The sequence below is a fragment of the Gadus morhua genome, chromosome 14 (genome assembly GCF_902167405.1).
Source record: "Gadus morhua chromosome 14, gadMor3.0, whole genome shotgun sequence".
NCBI classification, from domain to species: domain Eukaryota; kingdom Metazoa; phylum Chordata; class Actinopteri; order Gadiformes; family Gadidae; genus Gadus; species Gadus morhua.
In genome coordinates, this window is record NC_044061.1 from 16,503,249 (window position 1) to 16,523,153 (window position 19,905).

At 41.2% G+C, this 19,905-nt stretch overlaps 2 protein-coding genes across 5 annotated transcripts in view; one reads left to right on the forward strand and one right to left on the reverse strand.

Annotated features, from left to right (window-relative positions):
* Nucleotides 1-13,216, reverse strand: part of LOC115558651 (multiple epidermal growth factor-like domains protein 11) — a 67,060-nt gene extending 53,844 nt beyond the window's left edge. The window contains exon 1 of one of the 3 annotated variants that reach the window (XM_030376955.1): nucleotides 12,577-13,206. The gene's annotated coding sequence lies outside the window, so the exon portion shown is untranslated. Of the gene's footprint in view, nucleotides 1-12,576 lie in introns of all 3 variants that reach the window. The other 2 variants (XM_030376954.1, XM_030376956.1) reach the window with 2 other exon arrangements.
* Nucleotides 13,217-14,155: 939 nt separating this feature from the next.
* The window catches only part of dis3l (DIS3 like exosome 3'-5' exoribonuclease), an 11,837-nt gene continuing 6,087 nt past the window's right edge, over nucleotides 14,156-19,905 (forward strand). Inside the window, exons 1-8 of one of the 2 annotated variants that reach the window (XM_030376957.1) lie at nucleotides 14,156-14,391; nucleotides 14,643-14,796; nucleotides 15,135-15,263; nucleotides 15,619-15,754; nucleotides 16,335-16,502; nucleotides 17,134-17,212; nucleotides 17,576-17,755; nucleotides 19,039-19,202. In XM_030376957.1, the coding sequence (XP_030232817.1) occupies nucleotides 14,262-14,391; nucleotides 14,643-14,796; nucleotides 15,135-15,263; nucleotides 15,619-15,754; nucleotides 16,335-16,502; nucleotides 17,134-17,212; nucleotides 17,576-17,755; nucleotides 19,039-19,202 (1,140 nt within the window). In that variant the 5' untranslated portion in view covers nucleotides 14,156-14,261. Of the gene's footprint in view, nucleotides 14,392-14,474; nucleotides 14,496-14,642; nucleotides 14,797-15,134; nucleotides 15,264-15,618; nucleotides 15,755-16,334; nucleotides 16,503-17,133; nucleotides 17,213-17,575; nucleotides 17,756-19,038; nucleotides 19,203-19,905 lie in introns of those variants that run through there. The other variant, XM_030376958.1, reaches the window with a different exon arrangement.

A 19,905-nucleotide genomic window follows, 5' to 3' on the forward strand; every position in this document is an offset into this window, starting at 1 on the left:
CCTTAATTTTAAGCAGCATGTTAAGAAAGTTAAAAACACAATTAAATTCAATTGATCAAATTTCAAGCATATAAGACCTTTCCTGACTATAGAGACACCAAAGACTTATATGCATGCAATGATATTTACTCACATCTCGTACTGTTACACAACATGGTCACATACATCTAAGAGCACTTTAAAACCAATCAAATCTTTATTCAAGAGAACGCTTAAAACACTAGACAAAAAACCTATATACTACCATTATTGTAAAATTACAAATAAACACAAAATCATGGACTTCGATAGTTTTCAGCTGTTTTTGGATGTTGGTCTAATCTTTAAGGTTCTGAACGGTCTAGCCCCTCCACCATTACAGAATTTTATAAAGAAGAAATCCTCTACAAAAAATACACGAGCACTAACTAGAGGTGACTGCGAAATACAACGCCGCAAGACCAAATTTGGTCAAATGGTGTTGTCCATCAGAGGAACACAGTCCTGGAATATATTACCAACACATGTTAGAGACTGTGCCACTTACACCACCTTTAAAAAAAACCTTAAACAGTGGTTAGTAGCAAGCCAGACCTGCTCATATGTAACCTTTGGTCATTCTAATTTTTTAACATGAACTCTTGATGTGGGGACCTATTTTGTGTGTAAAAGTCTTTTGTTTAATCTATTTTGTATACTGGTATGTTGTTTTTATGTTCTTGACTTGCCTTAGGACAACGGATGAAAATTAGCAATTAAGCTAACTCCGGCATATTTATATTGATGCTCTGGCTGACATATTGATTAATGTGCACTGTCCTAATCAAATAAATAAATAATAATTATAATTAATAATTAATAATAATAATAAAAGCTACATGGTCTACTTATAATATCATCACTAAATATTATTATATTTATATAATATATATTTAATATTTTTTAATTTAATATTAAACCAATGCATTTCAATCTGAAGATTGTTTTCGACTTCTGAAGGCGGGGCGGGCTACGCAGAGCACGTTTTGTTTCAAGTTATTTAAGCAATAGACCTTGGGTCTCTTTTATATCAAAGAGGGTCTCAAAGGACGCACACGATTATCAACTTGGGGGTTCCAGCCGCACAGGCAAGGTTCACACAGCATTACCAAATGCTCCATTGAAACACATTGGCAACAAGCCGTTGATAGAAACGGATCAACTCAATAAGTTGACCAGAGATAGAAACTTGGCCATTAGAACTCTTTCAGCTCCGTTTGGCCATGGACTGGGGGTGGTATCCCGAGGACAGGCTGACGGTGGCCCCTAAGAGCGAGCAGATCTCCCTCCAGAAGACTTAGGCGAACTGGTGGCCCCGGTCAGAGACCACGTCAACCAGCATGCCATGGAGCTGGATGAAGTGGGTCAGCAGCAGCTGGGCAGTCTCCTTGGCTGATGGGCGCTTTGGTACTGGCAAGAAGTGGGCCATCTTGCTGAAGCGGTCTACCACCATCAGTATGGTGGTGTTGCCGCTGATAGATGGCTTCCAAATTTGAAGTTGGTTAAGTCATAATTGACTTTGTTTCTTTAGCCTGCAATACTTCACTGCCTCCCCCAAATTGATATAGCACAATAAATAAACACGATTTGAGAGGGAATGGGGAGCAAGGTCCCTCCAGGCATTTTGAAGCCATTCCTGGCAAGGGTTAATAGGTAGCAGTTTTCCAATATTGGACGTTTTTTCAAGTGTATGCACATTCTGGTTACATGCGTCCTTTGTGGTTCAACGCAACACATGTTAAAGGTGATGTCCTTGTACATGATCATGTGCCTAATGACCTGCTTCCAGGTGGCCCAGTTCTTTTTAAATTGTTGACACTGCATCATTTGGTGCCTTTAGGACCAGAAAGTGAAAGTTAATACTTTCACACAGATAAGGGGATTTGTACTCAGACTGTAGTTCAATTCCACATAAGAGCTTATATTTGGAGCTTTATAAATCCAAACTTTTGTATTATACATTAAGTAAAAATATGTACCATAAGCTTCCTGACCGCTGAAAAGTAACATTTTTATCATGGTTTCCTGAGGATTTAGTTGGTTTGCTGATGATTTGAATATTTGCCACATTAATCCAGTGTGGAGGTTTGAAATGTATTATGTCATTAATTATTTACCTGTTTTCCCAGGTCAATAATTATTGTGATTATCACGTATAAAGTGTGTGCGAATACGTTTTTTTGTAATGTTAATGTTGTACAATTAAATGGAGGATCAATACGCAATACTTTGTAATGAGTACAGCATCCATAATTACCACTCTTTGGTCTCCCTTTGAACAAACTGCAGAACATTAATAGTTGATGTGATCAGAGTTTTTCGCACATGTCTGAACACAGAGACACACACAGGTGAATGGTTGTTGCCCCACTTTGCACTTTTGTATCATAAATCATCTCAAAGAGCTGAAAACACTGCGCCGTGGGGAGCACACTCAATGAACCGTTGGTTGTGAATATGGCCGGGCAGGGCTGACCCAAACTGTATGGAAACGTCGACCAGATCCGCCAGCCTTGGCTGCACTTCCATCTCACACTTGAACGGTAACATACCCTGTTGCAATGGCCCTAGCACACCAAAGTTAATCAAAGAAATCTGTTGAAATATTAGCAGAGAAGGGACCCCAGGGATCCAGCAGCAGTTCAGTCCAAGGAGTCTGCTTACACTGACTCATTTCCTTAATAAACCCCCCCTTGTTTAAATTCAAACATCATATACTATACTAGACTTAAATGCCACACTCCATGGGCCCTATTTTAACGGTCTGAAACGCAAGTGGGAAAGCGCAAAGCGCAAGTAGCTTTGTGGGCGGTTCTACGGCGCTATCGCTATTTTACAGGCGGATAAATGACGCTTGCGCCGCGGCGCAAGCGTCAAAAGGGTTGGTCTGAAGCAGCTTAGTTACCCGTAGGTGTGGTTTGGGCGTAACGTCCAACAAACCAATGAGAGTGCCAGCTCCCATCCCCATGAGCGCATTTGAATCGGACGAGTTGATATTTTGACAGCGCGTCTGCAGTCTCCGATGAGACAGATGCACATTAATTTGCAAATGGCTTAGTTTATTGCCAATAATGTGGCCTAATTCACACATGGAATAAGGGGTTTTCTTCCACAACTTCAGAAATACTGAGTCCTCAAATAAATTTCGGCAAAGAAAACGTATGATAGGCTATAACATATGATATGCGGTAACTGTGGTTCTATTTAATGATATACGCAATACATTATAAACATTGTTTCTTATCAGTATTGTATGCTATCCTAATATGCATGTGTCCCCGCGGTAATAGACATTGCCATTGATTGTATTATGCGTTACGTGTTTAGTTTGCCCAAGTGAAGGAGTTCAAGTACCTCGGGGTCTTGTTCGCAAGTGAGGGAACTATGGAGCGTGAGATTGGCCGGAGAATCGGAGCAGCGGGGGCGGTATTGCGTTCGCTTTACCGCACCGTTGTTACGAAAAGAGAGCTGAGCCGCAAGGCAAAGCTCTCGATCTACCGGTCGATCTTCGTTCCTATCCTCACCTATGGTCATGAGGGTTGGGTGATGACCGAAAGGACGAGATCGCGGGTACAAGCGGCCGAGATGAGTTTTCTCAGAAGGGTGGCTGGCGTCTCCCAGGGATAGGGTGAGAAGCTCAGCCATCCGTGAGGAACTCGGATTAGAGCCGCTGCTCCTTTACTTAGAAAGGAGTCAGCTGAGGTGGTTCGGGCATCTGGTAACGATGCCCACATGGGCGCCTTCCTTGGGAGGTGTTTCAGGCACGTCCAGTGGGGAGGAGACCTCGGGGAAGACCCAGGACTAGTTGGAGAGATTATATCTCAACACTGGCTTGGGAACGCCTCGGGATCCCCTCGTCAGAGCTGGTCAAATGTGGCCCGGGAAAGGGAAGTCTGGGGCCCCCTGCTTGAGCTGCTCCCCCCGCGACCCGACCCCCGATAAGCGGACGAAGATGAGATGATGATGAGTGTTTAGTTTGCGTGTGTTTAAACAGAGCACACACGCGCGCCCGCATTAATTAATTCTTTTTCTTTTTCACTCGCGGTAAAACAATGTTTTTCACGATCAAATAGGCCTACTCATCAATCCTAAAAGTTATGGGCATGTAGGCCTAGACGATGTCTGTGTAAAGAAAATATGTGTTTGCTGTACGGTGTTTGCAGATGCATTGATTAAAAATTAGCCTACAACTTATTACCGCTGCATCAGCTGTTCTTTCCCAAATAATTTACCAAGAATGTGCGGCTAGGTAGATGAGAGAAGCAAAGTGTATGCGCGAGGTGCACAAGCAATCCGTATGCATCGCATGCGCATGTATGCTTGCGCCCTTAAAATAGCATCTGAACAACGCGCCACTGACTTTAAACCAGGTATTTCCTGGTCAGTAGCGCAATGGTATTCAGAGACGGCAAAATACCGTTTGCGCCAGAACACGCCTCCTCCTTCCGCCGAACCGCCCCTTGGGGCGCAAGATCATTCCCTAATTTACCGGCGAGTGGCGCAGGTGGCAAAAGAGCGCTCTGCGCCAGTTGTAAACTAGCAACGACACATGCGCCAGTGACTAAGTCACTTGCGCCGGATGCAAGATAGGGCCCCATATCTCTGAGCCTGCTGTCAAGAACGACCATATGAGAGCTACACGCAAGCTCATCAGGAACCATTGGAGGTAATAACTGATGCAACCTGGAGACATCCTGCACCAGAAACACTTCAGAGGCCGCTGTCCTGGAAGCTTTGTGGTTTAAAAGTGATGGCTCTCATTACAACCAGTCCATTGCAAACCCGTCTAAAATGCATATAGACACCCTGCAGTTGAAAGATGTACTTTATAAGCGAGGGTGCTGAGAATGGTCCTGATTAGGCACAGCACCTGTGCCTACCCCATCTACCTCTGCATAATCTGATTTTTTTTCAAATAGTGGGTGTAAAAAATGGCCTGGCTGTTATGCCCTGATCAAGTTGCATCTAAAGAGAAGGTAAGGTCCTCCAATATTAAATAACTAATACATTACAACTAAACAACTAATGCTGTAGTGGCAAAGCCCTGTTCGGAGCCACTACGGGTTGTTAACTGTGGATTGTTTAAACGTGCACCCACTGCGATAAGGAAATAACAAACGGGAGTTAAGTTTTACAATAATATGGCAGGTTTATTTTCCTTTATAATCAATTCACCGGCAATAACATTAACTCATAATACATTTCAGCAACAAAAATAACAAACCGAATTGATGATAACTATCCTACAAAGGGCACAGTCGAAAATCGCATTGCTTCCCAATTAACTACTCCTGTTTCTCAGTGTCCTTGGGTTAAATGACCTACTTTGGTTGACCGCACGTAACCTCAGCCACACCCAATAAAGCCCCCTCGTAGTATGGAGCACAAAACATGAACACGACTGAATAAATGAATATGGCTCCTACAAATGCATTATGTCTTTGATAATGTGACATTTTCTAGGTCCATACAGGTCCTGCATAACGTCTTATGAATACCAGACAGTTCTGAAACACAACCCTAAGAACACCAAACGGAGGTATAGCCAATATAGTCAATATTGGATAAGAACACTAAAGCCTGCCTCTTAAAAACCTAGATAATGGCCTCCAACTGCAATTTCAATTTTAGTCAGATAGCTGGATTCAGCATTTGGAACTAGATATAACTTGTTAGACAGGTGTGTGATTAATGTGCACTGTTGGTTGCTTGGGTTAAAATACACTGGCAAACACATTTACAAATAAACACACAAACACACACACACACACACACACACACACACACACACACACACACACACACACACACACACACACACACACACACACACACACACACACACACACACACACACACACATCCAAAGGGTCAAGATTTTAAGTAGTAACAAGGTGTAAGGAATTAATCATCATACAACTTTTTTTTTATCTAGAGGCGACAACGCTTTTCTAGCATAAATCTATGTTTACCACCAGCAAAACAACACATTTCGAATAATTTGCTGTGAATAATTTGCTGACACTTTGATCATGTAGGTTGTATTGTGAAATTTTGTAGCTAATTCTATTGTATTTTAATATACGTTTCCTCTCTGCGTTGAATAATATGGTAGAAATGCTATTTAAATATTTGAATATTCAATATTAATTCTCAATTCTGTTCATTATTGGATGGACAGAAGGCAGACAGACGGACAAATGAGATGAGGACGGCCCCTCCCCTATGATTATTGACCGACACTCAGACCACAGAAAGCTTGGGTTTAGCAGAGGATATACCCTCAGGGGAGCCCCCACAACAGAAGATGCAGTATATCAGCCGTATTTGTTAAAAGTCCCACACATGGAGGAGCAGGATGGCTCCATTTGTCACTGAGATAAACTGAGTGAAATAATTGATCATTACATACATTGTGGGAGAGCTGAAGGGTTAAACTGAAGCCCCAGTCTTGTGGGATTCATGTTCTGTACATCTGCTATTTGGGAGTTGATTCGATTGCTGCACTTGCTGAATAGTAATTCCATGTAATGGTAGTAATGTATCCATGTTGTACTCTAAGGTGAGTCCTGCAGGGGTTTCGATTGTCTGCTTGCTTTCTTATAGTATCCCCTGGGGTAGTTTTTTAAGGAAAATGAGAAGGAATAGATAGTTTGGTTCATAGATAATATTAACATTAGTTAATATATAATAATGAAATTAAATAAAACTTAGAAACATATACTAGCTAGCCCAGTAACATCTGGTTGAAAAAGCTATTTTACCTGTCCAACACAAGCTACTTAATAGTTAAATAAATAGAAATTGGTTCACATACATTTCGTAGTTAGAAGCTAGTTTTCCTAATTTATCCACTGCAATGAGTAGTTAATCCCAAACTAAGTCCCAGTAAAACCTTTAACACACAAGCGTGTGTTAAAGTGATAATTAGCTGTTGTTAGCTTTCTTCCTTTGTTTATCTTGGGTATACTTTCTAATTCACTTTATAATCAAAAGATGGGATTCCTATTTTAGCCATTACACTACAATCAGTAGGGAAGATTAAACTGCCTTTTTAGATATTAAGAATGGAGGGTGACTTTCATTCTGATGAACAGAAATGAATGTTCAAATTTTAAATTGTCCTCCTTCTTCCTCCGAATATCATCAAGGTTTCAAAGCAGTAAACACTTAAAAAACCCCAAAAAAGACTAGTTGTCTCACTGTCTCCACCATGTATGTAACAAGTAATAATTATTTTGTTGTTGCATTCTGTTGATATAGCTAAATCATTACAATAAGACAATTGCGTTATAGGACATCATTGATTACTGGCAACCTTGGCCTTGCCAAATTGCAGACCACACAAGAGACGGCATATTGATTGTCACAAATAGAGAAAAATCTATTTTCTGTGAAGCGATTCCCTGCTGTACTCAGCTGGACTTTGTATAATCCACCAATGCTTAGAGCTCTCGGAGGCTTCGCTTTTCCTAGGGTGACTGTCAAAGCTGTTTAACTTAGAGACAACGACTTAATTTCTCGCCAGCATCCCTAGCAGGAAGTGGTGGTGTTGGAAAGGATACCAAGCAATGACTTCAAAGGCCACTTCTTTGCAGTAGATTCCTTAAAGGTCCTAGGATTTTGTTCCATTATGGCAATAAAAAAATAGAATGTTGACAGTGTATGGTATCGTAAGCATGTTATTTATTTTTATAATATAGCAATACTTTTCTATATCTTTTAACACAGAACTGTTTTGGTCCCTTTAATAGCTTATTTCACATAATGTCTTCGTCTTACGCACCTGGTTATTGTCTCTGCTTTATAAGAAGGTCCTTCACTCTCTCTCTCACTGTATATATCAGTAGGTAGGTTCCCCATCTAGGATATTAGTTACACAACAATTTAAACTTTTAACAATTTTCCCTTTTGTTTGGAACAGCAATAGCAACCAAATTGATGGATTGATAATAATTAAAGCAATCCCAATCATGTGTTTCCCACAATAACATTTTCTTAAAATACATTAAGGACACAATGCAATGCGATGCAATAACCCCATTGACTATTTATAACTAAATAACTGCAGCCTTTGCTGATTGCAACATATCCTATGGCTTAGGGACTCACATATTTTCCCTGACGTCAGTACATTTAAATCCACGCTTACCAATGCATTGAACAGGAATCAGCTTCAGGTCCATCTAACCGCTCTGGTCAGTTGATACTGAACATTCATGTTCCTGCTGCTCCTGGACTGCACTGCTGACAAGATATATAATACTCTTGATGACCCTCCAAGTAAAGTCACCATTGGTGACTTGTAGAGGACTCCGGGCTGCATCGTGAGATATTTGTTCAATGACAGACGTATGTCTTGCTGGGAGGTTGTAAACATTTGGTGGTAATTTGCCTCATTCCAGTTTACCCTCTATTTGGCTAATCATCAGTGCAAATTCCTGGGCATCTCATCATTATGCTGTTGAGATTAAGCTAAATTCCAAAGCCTCTCAAAAGCAGCAGTACACCTCATCACTGGCCTTGAGGAAATGTTATGATTTAACAAAATATATATTAGGTTTTAGCCTGTACAGCTGCCACAGATGGCTGTATCAACTTCCCATGTTCATCTTTCACATTTGATTCAAAGAGAATTGCTGAAACTCAGTCACTATTTCGGGTGTTTCACCACTGTTTCACCACTGGAAAAGCAAAAAAATAATACCATATATCAAAGCTTGCATATTCTCAAGGTTGTGAACTAATTATCCCGAGGAGAAGAACCAGGAAAATTCTTCTCAATGCTGAAAGGATCCTGATGTGGAAGGGAAAGCACCTGGATTATTCCCTTTGCACCAGCTCCTAGTCTCCTAACTCATTCCTTTATAAAGTTACTCAGGTGAAAGGTGCTATTGTCCTTGAAGTTCTTTTGATGTTTTGTTCATCCTTATTATTATCATGATATAAAGGATGTATAGCCTACTTGTTTTTGCTTGTATTTTTGCATAGATTCTCATGTAATTCAATGCATTCTATTGTTATTCAATGGCAGGTCTGAACCCAAAATGAACCGTACTCCCCAAGAATGAACCACAATATTTGTTTTGAGTTCCTTTTGATGAACTGGATTCCATTGGTCTTCATCTATTTGCCAACAACTTAACAGTATCCCTGTCTAAGTCTATGCTACCCTTGTTTGTTTAAAGAACTCCATCTTGTTCTGGCCAGCTCCATCACTTACCCTTCCATTGTGCCCACCAGGCAGAACCACTCAAAAGCCTTTTATGCTGCCTCTGTCACTCTTGCACTCTTTTTCGTCTATCTAGCCTCGCTATGCTCTTGTTCCTCGAAGAATGAGCCATGGCGAGCCCAGGGGCCCCTGACCTCAATGGTAGCTCCCTCTTACCTCCGCATGATGAGGGATTTTAATTTTATGACCGTTTTTATATATTCTTTTAATTTTTATGTCATAGCCTCAGTTTGGGAATGACAGAATAGGGCAGAAACCTCCTAACATAGCTTTTCCATAATTCATAACTTTCAGCAATTTCTGTATCTGATATAATAAACAACCGCTACAGAATATGTGTATTTCAAACCAAGCACACTAACGGATGAGAAAAGTGAATCTGTGCATGAATAAAACACTCCACCAAGACAGTAAGTGGATGCAGTTTATATTTTACTCCATTACCCTCCTAACACAAGGGAGTTCAGCGCTATGATATGTCCACTCATGCTCGATAATACAGTCAAACTTCCTCAGAGGCGTCATGCTTTGGAAACAGTGTTGTTGTTTGAAACAACATAAATTATCACTTCAAAAAAGTTAAATAGTTAAAGTTGAATGAATCCTTTAACAAGAAGCCCATTTCTTTGTTTGCCAAATCTTGTATGCTTGGCCAAAATTGACTAAATAACAAATGCCCAATTCTGGTAATGATAAGCTAGAACATATCGGGTAGTGACCATAGAAACACACTATATTAATGATATTTTATTTAACTGGGATATTGACTGTTTCTATCCTTTGGTGTTCACAGATCCGTAGTTTGTGCAAAAAATATTCAATGCCGGGTTTCACTGCGTAACCCTGCGTTAGCAGTATCCTAGTTAATTTGTTGTTGTTATTATTATTATCATCAACATACATCATTTCTAATATTCTTTAAAGTGATTATTGCAGTGAAAATATTACTTTGTACAAGTGAATTTACACGCGTGAATTTACACTCGTATTAAAATGCTTATACATTTTGATAAATTTGAAGATAATCAATGGGTGAATAATTCTCTCTCACTCTATATGGGCCGTTCAGTGCAGCAAAACAGCATGTCCTTGGAAGTAAACAGCTTAGTTATCGCCCAATTAATCAACTCTGATAACAAGTGTTGTCGAACAGAACATGAACGACTCCCAACTCAAGGGGGTCGCCAGACTGGAAACATGGCTTACACAGTCATACTCAAGTAGCGGCCCGCGGGCCTTTTGTGGCCCGCGGGCCTTTTGTGGCCCGCGGGATGTCTATTAATGGCCCTCGAGCTGTTTTGAAAAGTTTTTTTAATTATAAAAAAAAATAAAAAAAATAAAAAAATAAAAATCGTGCTGGGCGCTCTTATTTTGAAACCGCACGCCGCGATCTCAATACGAGGCTGGGGGTTGCAACGATAAACAGATAGCACTCCAGCCCACAGACTGCTCCAGCCCTCCCAAACTCGAGGCAGACAGTCCATCTCAGCAGCAGTCAAGGCCGATTTAGGGTAGTTTTAGACGCAGAGACGTAAGCACGTAATTTACACAAGGGACTTGTTTTAGACAAGTTTTGATTTACGGTTCCTTTAAGGTTCCTTAAGGATTGCGCGTGTTGCAAGGGGATTCTCCGCCAGAACAGTAGGGGGAGCAACGAACGAATCTGTGGGCGTGGAAGTGGAAATCGCTGGCTTGTTTATATTTATAATTATCATAATTCGTTCTTGTGTTTTCTTCTTCTCCTTCTTCAAAATTCTTCATTCGCTTCTGTCACAGCCTTTTAAAAATGGCGCTATTATGCTGTAAAACAGGAAATGTGAGACTCCTGAAAGGATGTGGTTAGCTGGCCAATCACAGTCTTTGCGAGCTGCGTAGGGCCGTAGTGTTTTAGTCGCATGGTCAGGAATTTTGGCCGACGCACTTAAGCACGTAAGGGGGGATATTTTACCGCGCAAGGGGGGGTTATGTAGCTTACGTGCTTACGCGTTACGTCTAAAACAGAGCATATATCGGCCTACGTATACCGACCGGCCCCTTGAGTCACTGAAAAAAAAATGTGTGGCCCCTCATCATTTCTACTTGAGTACCCCTGCACTAGATGATTACTATAGGAAATGACACTCTGAATCACGTTCAGTTCAGTGGGTGTCAAATGCCCAATAATCAATCACCAATCTTAGCATCTGAATGTTCTGTAACAGCAATTTTTCTTTACATTTTATTTTAAATATTTACCTACACCTTTATCCTATAAACCTGAAATATACTGGAACAACAATAGTCAAGTCACAATCTGTTAACGCCATACCAAGTGCTATAGGCTATAGCATGTTTATGACCTGAAATCAGAAAAAATATATAAAATAAAAATGTGAAATCCTTTGTACAGTATATTTTATAGAATTAATCTATCCATCTACTTGTTTTAACATGGCAGATATTCTGGAGGGAACAGACATGTTTTGCAGAATTTGCAAGGTTTAAAATCTGTGAATTGACCATTCTCGAAGCACTGAGAACCCACAACCTATCCCATCGGCAAAAAAAATTTTTTGCATTAAAGTAAGAGCTCACCAGTCTTCAAAACGTATTACTGTTATTGCTACGGCACATGTGTCTCAGTGACGTTGGAGTATGCAATTTAGGAATGTACAATCCTAGACATGCATGCAGACAGCACTTCACCAGAGTAGGCTACCTGCCAGGTTTATCTCAAAACCTTTTTTATTGCCTGATTATTATTTTTTTACATTCAGTAGGCTACATTCTCGCAAGCTCTGCTCGAGATAGCCATCTAGTGGCAAAAAAAGTTACACTCTTTCTCCAAAACCCACAAATAATCGACTACCTGTGATGCGTAACCGCAAAGAAAATTATTCATAATTGACTGCGGATTTAATTTAACCAGTTGTCAACAGCGCTACTCAAGAAGAAGATTTCCGTAAAGGTTCCTGGCTTGTAGCTGCTTTAAGCCAGGGCATCCTAAATCATTATAATTCAATTAAAATTAAAATCGCCAATAACAAAAGCGTACAATTGCTCGGTATAATTATGTTCATCAGGTAGGCCTATCTTGTGGGCATGATTAGAAACAATATAAACTTACAACTAAACAATGAAGGCAGATTCTGACGGCAGCATTACATAGAGCAGTGTGGTAATCACACAATGTTAGAAATACGGTGTCCGGCGTGTGTTGCTACAGATGCATAAAAACAGTAGGCTATAACGCATTAAAGATAATTGTCACCCATCATCCAAATGTTTACGTGTCCCCGAACAGGGCATTCCCGTACCAAAGTCAAAATCAGATGAGCAAAGCCTACCGTTTGAAGTATTCAGGAGGTGTCGCTCCAAAATAAAGTTGTCATAAACATGAAGCCATGAAAGAAAGCGATAGGAAACCAGAAATGTAAAACGTTAGCTCGACTGTTTGGGGAAATAATAAGGGCACTAATTAACGTCTAGCGGGTCCGAGCGAGAGAACCTGAGAGCGCGAGAGCGAGAGAGACTCCTCTATAGGCTAGTTTTAATTTGGTCGGTCAGCTCTGAGCCAACCGTCTCAGGTTTAGTAGTCAACACAGTGTTCTACTTCTTGGTTTTGGAGCTCAGTCAGAAAGGTAGAGGAGGAGAGAGGGACGGAGTGACAAGAAAGACACTCAATCTTAATGAGTCTTTTGATATGCCTTTGAACACACTTGATTACTTTCTTAATAATGGTTAAATGTGAACACAGCACAATAAAAACACAACAACAGCAAGTCAGAGTATGTCGACACTAATTGCAACACTCGATACAAACTTTCAACACGTGGAATACAGAACGGCTAAGCAACACACAGTGTTAGTGGCAGAGTGAAATTGCTCTACTATTCGAGCAGGGGAATGCGCGTGTGTCGGACCAGTGGCAGGCAATGACAGTGACCGGGCGAACTTCAATAATAATAATGTGACTTTATGAATATCGTATAGGCTATAAGAAACAAAGTCCTTAACATCAAAATCACAAAGGAAACAATGACACAACATATGGGATTAATTGAATAGAACAAGCACAACCTAACAAATACCAAGTGATTTGCATAAGCACAAGCAATAAACAAAAACACTCGGAATATCTCACAAAATATATTACAAAACAGTGTGCCACAGTGCCATGAAAAGGCCATTAGCACAGCAGAGGGACCAAAGAAACAATCCTTCCCCCCGGACTGGTGTTGGGCTGCCAAGCGCTGGAAGCATCTAAATCGTTTACATGGTGCTTCAGCCTCTTGGCCTTTGGAAGGTGCTAGGGCATGCCAGATTATGTAGTAAATAGACAGAACAATTGCAAACTTCTGTCATTTATTGAGGTATTTCTGTATTAAAGAGGACAATACGTTGATAAAGTAATTATCTATTTTATCAGATAGAGTGGTCAGATATCAAAGTTTAAATAAGGCTGATCCTAAGCCATTCAAAAAAAGGTCTCCAAACAATTTTGAGCATGACAAAGGTACGAGTCGTGCTATATGATCCACGTTCATTGTGGCATCGCATTTGGCCAATTTAACTGCTGGGTAGGCATTTTGAACTGCCTCAATGTATGGATCAGTGGATCAATAAGAAAAGTAACACAGCAGCCAAAATTTTCTTTTGTCCCACCGATGTTTTACTCCGGTTTGGAAGTTGAAACAGCATAATCACGGCGTCAGGAAGGTAGGCTATTTGGCATGCAGGCTTATTGAATACATCTATAAATAACATTTTGAACGAGTAAGAACATTCTTTCTTTCAATTATGTTTTTCGTTTTGAATCTTATCTATCGTATTTGGAGGCATTGGAACAAGTATTCCATAAATATTAATTAGATTCTAGAAGAGTTCTAAACACATCTGTGGGAAATACATAGGAAGTGACGTCAGAGGATCTCCTCAGTTCCAAATAGCTGCATATCCGCCGCGAATCTTGTTTACTATTACCGCTAACAATTTAAAACAGAAAACTGCCTTTACCTGACCACATGAAAAGATGATTAAAACGGAAAAGATCTTCCATTTAAAAAGCTCCAGGGGACGGAAGGTCCGTGTGGTTCGGGAACATTATCTGAGAGAACATGTACCTTGTCACAGCTCTCTCTGTCAGGCGGGATGTGACAATGGTAAATTCCCCCCATATTTTTTTCAAACTCCAATAACTGTAGTGTTAACGTTAATCTATAATGATGAATGTAATCAGAGTTTATTGAATGGCAGTACTAATCAGGTAACGTACATTTATTTGGAAAGGTTGTTTCGCTTTCCAAACCAAAAAAACTGTTTACTTAATTGAAGTCTTCAGATTCAGGAGAACTTCACAGTCGTTAAACCACCGAAGCAAATGTGGATTGATGGTTGCCAACCTTCGTTTCAGACGGCAAGTTGCTCTCGGAAGACGTGACCCACTATGTGTTCCCTGACGTGGGTGTCGTGGTGGACTACCAGGAGGTTCTGGAGTTTAGAGAGCTCCGGGGGGTTGTCTTCACGCAGACCGCCTGCAGCGCTGTGCAGCACAGCAAAGGACGCAGGTATAAGTTCGGCAGACCTTTAAGGAATGTAGATAGACGTGGCAGATAGACAAATGTGACCAAAGCGACCCATTATTTGATTTATTATGTGCTTATTGTGTTATTTACTTTGAACATCCAGAAATCTGCTCCATACAGAGCCGAGCTGCCCCTGGGGCTGAACGCAATTGTTTCGATCATCCGTGTGTGTGTGTGTGTGTGTGTGTGTGTGTGTGTGTGTGTGTGTGTGTGTGTGTGTGTGTGTGTGTGTGTGTGTGTGTGTGTGTGTGTGTGTGTGTGTGTGTGTGTGTGTGCAGCCATTTAACATAATTCTTGAATTCTTTGTCTGTTTTGTGCAGGCAGTACAACCGGCTGCGCAACCTGCTGAAGGACCCGCGTCACGACTGTGTTCTGTTTGCCAATGAGTTTCAGGAGTATGCTTACTGCTCCCGGGCGAAGGGAGAAAGCCAGGACATATGGCACAGCAGGTTGGTAACTAACCCTAGTCCTCCACCAGGTTCAACCTCCCTATCAGTTGAACTAAATCGGTGCTCCTGTGTCCTTCACATTACCTGATCTGCATGTTTAGACAGAGGAATCATGTAATGGTCTGGGCCCCAGAGAAGCATTACACAGGGCAAATCAACTTATCTGAGTTTGTCTTGTTATTGTGTTATTATGAGTATTAGCAAGGACATTATAAAATCTTTATTTTAAATTGCATGCAACACTATATTCAATGACGTGTGTGTGTGTGTGTGTGTGTGTGTGTGTGTGTGTGTGTGTGTGTGTGTGTGTGTGTGTGTGTGTGTGTGTGTGTGTGTGTGTGTGTGTGAGAACCAGGTCTGTTTACAGTGCAGCAGTGTGGTACCATGACCACCTGGTTGGTGTCAAGCCTGTAGTAATGATCACTGAGGACGAGGCTGCAGTAGCCATGTACAGCAGTCTGCACTCTGGCATTTACATTGTCTCCATGCAGGTAATCATATTATTCATGACATTGTGGTAAGCTACAAGGAAAACTAAACTTCCCTGTTCGAGGTTTACTGTTAAGGCTTTCGCTTCTCAACTCACTACAATCTAAAATAAGGTGTTTTAGGGTTCTCTATAATGCACTGATCAGAAATAATTATGATCATTTAGGTGCAATTTATGTATTTCCTCACCATGGCTTTGTTAATATATTAGTCCTCTACCTCTATCTGATGATACAAGTGACTGCCTCCAGTGGTGCTTGATAATCAAATAAAGTATTGACCTGATTGCCTTACTTCCAGGCTCAGGGTCCAAAATTATCTTTTTTTTTCTCTTGAATCTGCGAAATGGTCAAATGTGTCTTCCATTGGCCGGTAGAAGGATTTCTTTTGGACAATGTTCCACACAGACTAACAGAAAAATTAGCCATTTGTCGGCCAAGTTCATTGTTGAAATGACGTACTTAATTCCTAAAAGGTTAGCTCTGAGCCAAAAGAAAGCTTTCATCATGAATGCATCAGTAAAACATTTACAGTATACATTTTAGTATAAACAGTATTCTCTTGCGTCCTGCATTTTCCCAGGAATATTTACTGAACTTCTGGCCAGAGCTGCAGGCAGCCCAGGATCTGTACTGCTCAGTTTCCCAGGCCCTGCAAGAGAAGGAGAGCGAGGGAACAGAGAGGGAGTACCTGGAACACTTGCCCTCGGAAGTGCTGGAGGCCGGGATCAAATCCGGCCGATACATTCAGGTAGGCAAACCTACCAACAAATGTTCCTAAAGCCCAGTTTAGACTGCTTGCAAGGGTGACTTCTTGCAAAAGAATCTCAAGAACTGGACCCCTCACATCGCTGCAAAGAGCCCAAGCCGTCTTAAGCGATAGCATTAAGACAGCTTCTGTTATTCTAGGAGTTGAACAGCTCATTAAAAAACACATACTTCAGGGACTATATTTCGGCATGAGAGGGACAAATAAATGATAATCCTGCTCAAAACTGATAGTTCCACTTGTTTCCTTTTATATAATCCACCTTTAAAAAAAGAACAACAACATTGTTCATTTTGGTAGGTTATGGTTGATGTGGCGTCTTGTTTTTTCTAGAGTGAGGTGGATGCGTCACGATGTTCGGAAACCACACTTGATGTGATAAGGGACATGTCTTGAGACCCCATGCAATGGCTTCAAACGCCCTGCAAGTAACCACTTTAAACCGCTGCAACGTTCTAAAAACATTTAGTCTCATCACAAAACTTTAGAAGTGAGCTTAAAGGGTATAGTAGAGTACAAACACGGCTCTTTGTTTTTTGATGCATGCTTTTTCTTGACGTAGTGATTTGTGATAAGCTTGAATGTCTTTTAATATAGATGCATAACTTTGCAGGGTACTCTGAATGTCAACAAGCACCGGGCGCAGAACGAGGCTTTTGTTCGACTGGAGGGGTCTTCGAATAAAAACACAGGTGAGCAATGGCTCTGAGTCTGAACGTAGTATAAACCGGACAAACCGCCACTATCAAAAAAGGATGCACACCCTTGGAACATTATTGAGCAATCAGCATCTAACCAAGTTATATCCAAGTATTTGAAGGTCCCATGGCATGCTACATTGTGGATGCTTTTATCTAGGCGATAGTGGCCCTTAATACAGTATTTGAAGACTCATTCCCTCGCAATGACTTAAATACAGTTCTTGGACATGGACAAGAATGCTAATTGTATTGCTCTCTAATGATGTCTCTAATCTTGAAACACTTAGTCACTGCTTTCCTTCCGATCAACTCTTTCCTCGTCTCTGCTCCTCGGATGTCCGGACCCGCTGGCAGATCTGAACAGCGATGTGTTGTTGAGTGGCGGGAAGAGCCGGAACCGGGCCGTGCAGGGCGACATGGTGGTGGTGGAGCTTTTGCAGAAGAGCGAGTGGAGGGGGCGTGCTACGGCACTGAGCGAAGGCCAGGGAGAGGACAAGCTGCCAGAGAGCACCCAGAGCCAACCCATGCCCACAGGTGAAGCCAATTCTTGGAAGGTCCACGTCGGAGACCGTGCACACACCCTTTTTGCCTGTTGATGACCCACACATAAGCAAGGACATATAGTATTCTTAGAGCTTAGCAACGTGTCGCACTTGTCTTCCCTAAAGAGGAAAGCGTCAAGTTATCACTGATTGGTCAAAGCCAGACACAGGTGTAGCACTATATTTTGTGTTTGACTGCCAGATAAGAGAATCAAATGATTGCACCCGGTAAAATCAAAAGACAATTTGAAGTTGGTTTCGACTCTTCAATATTTTTCTACATGGATATTGCACATTCCAACATTTGTTCAGTGGAGTAGACTCAGTCTTGCTTCCAGTTTCCAGATTGAATCGCCCGTCCACTCATCGGTTCATGTACATTTGAGGTTGGAAATGCTATACGGCCCCCTTGGGCACACGCTAACATGTCGTGGAGGTATATTGAAGGCTATTTGTGTCGGGAATTTTAGGCCATAGTAAATGGCCAAATCTCATTAATATTCAGTCCTTTATGCCTTTTTAATAAAAAAAACCCTTTAAATAAGACCTTGCAACATAACATTGAGATAAACTTGTTGTCACTGAGATCCTAGTTTCACAAATTAGAAGGCAGAAAAGCTTCAATATGGGTGAACAGGCGTTTCATCATTTTTTACTTTAAGTATGGGTCTTTACTACAGTGGTCCATTTCTCTAGAAGAGGACTGATTACTAAAACGATATCATCATCTTCCCATTGTCGTTATCCCTCCTTGGCCAACAGCGAACGCAAACTCGGCCAGCACTGGTTATTAAACTTTTCCAATCGCCGCTGGAGGTACGAGCTAAAACATGTCTGGAGAACCAAATCCTTACACAAAGGGTTTTACTTTTATTTCTTTGCAAACAATGAACGTCAAATTTGTAGCAGAGAAATGCTGCTAGGGTTCTTAAAGTTGTCTCAGGACCAAGTAATCCAGTCATGGAGATGTCCATTACATTTTATTGTCCAAGTTGTTTTTCTCCGTCAATGATTAGGCAGGCGGCTGCAGTTTTTTTTTATTTTTTATAATTCTCTGCTCTTCCGGAAAATAGCTGCTTTGTGACAGGACAGCTAGTCTTACAAAAGCTCTTTCTTTAAAGATGGAACATTTAGTTTTTCCATTCAAATTGCAAAATTGTCATTTCATTAAATGTGTAATTGAATTGTGTTCATTTACTTACCTCTGTGCCGTTGGTCTGATGGCAGCAGTGTTTTTCCACAAAGTTGAACCCAAACTACCCCTCTTCCCGTAAGGTCGTGTGGTGGGGATACTGCAAAGGAACTGGAGAGACTACGTGGTAACCTTCCCCCCCAAGGAGGAGACCCAGAGCAGGAGCTCCAGGCGCATCCTGGCCACGCCCTGGGACCAGCGAATCCCCAAGATCCGGATCAGCACTCAGCAGGCTGAGGCCCTCCAGGTCAGAAGACTCCCCGTCCCTCTGTCTGCTGAAGGGCTGGAGTAGGCTCACCGATTATCAGCTCCCCCGTCCCTCTGTCTGCTGAAGGGCTGGAGTAGGCTCCCCGATTGTCAGATTTGAGATTAATAATCTGAAGTCAGATATCGGACTAGGTCAAATCTTTGTGAACAGGGCTTTTCACTTTCTTTTATGTCATATTTGTTTCGACCAGTCATCTTGCTAGGGGCGTGCAATTGACTAACAGCAAACTTAAACTCAGCCAGCCACACTGGTCAAATAACCTGTTCCCGGTGGGAAAACAAGCTAAAACATCCTGTCCAGACACCAATATTCTAAATACCCTCAGGCTATTCCAATCCACACTGTATAATTGCCTATGTAGAAATACACAATTATTAAAATAATTGCCTTTACCTGCGAATAACTCTTCGGTAGAATATCTCAGAATAAAACTTGAACTTCGCATTTCAGTTCTGCTAGAGCATAGTTGGTCTTCAGAGTAGCTTGCTGAACAATATTTCATAAGATTAAGTGATTTGGGACCAACGCTGGATATATTAATATTAATGGGATTTAATATAAATTGCAATTTAACAGGTTTCATTGGACTTTATTTAAATAATTCTAGGGGATAATGCATTTGCAGTTCATCTTGTTTAAAAATGTAAATGCTTAAGTACATGTAACTATGTCTGCAATATAA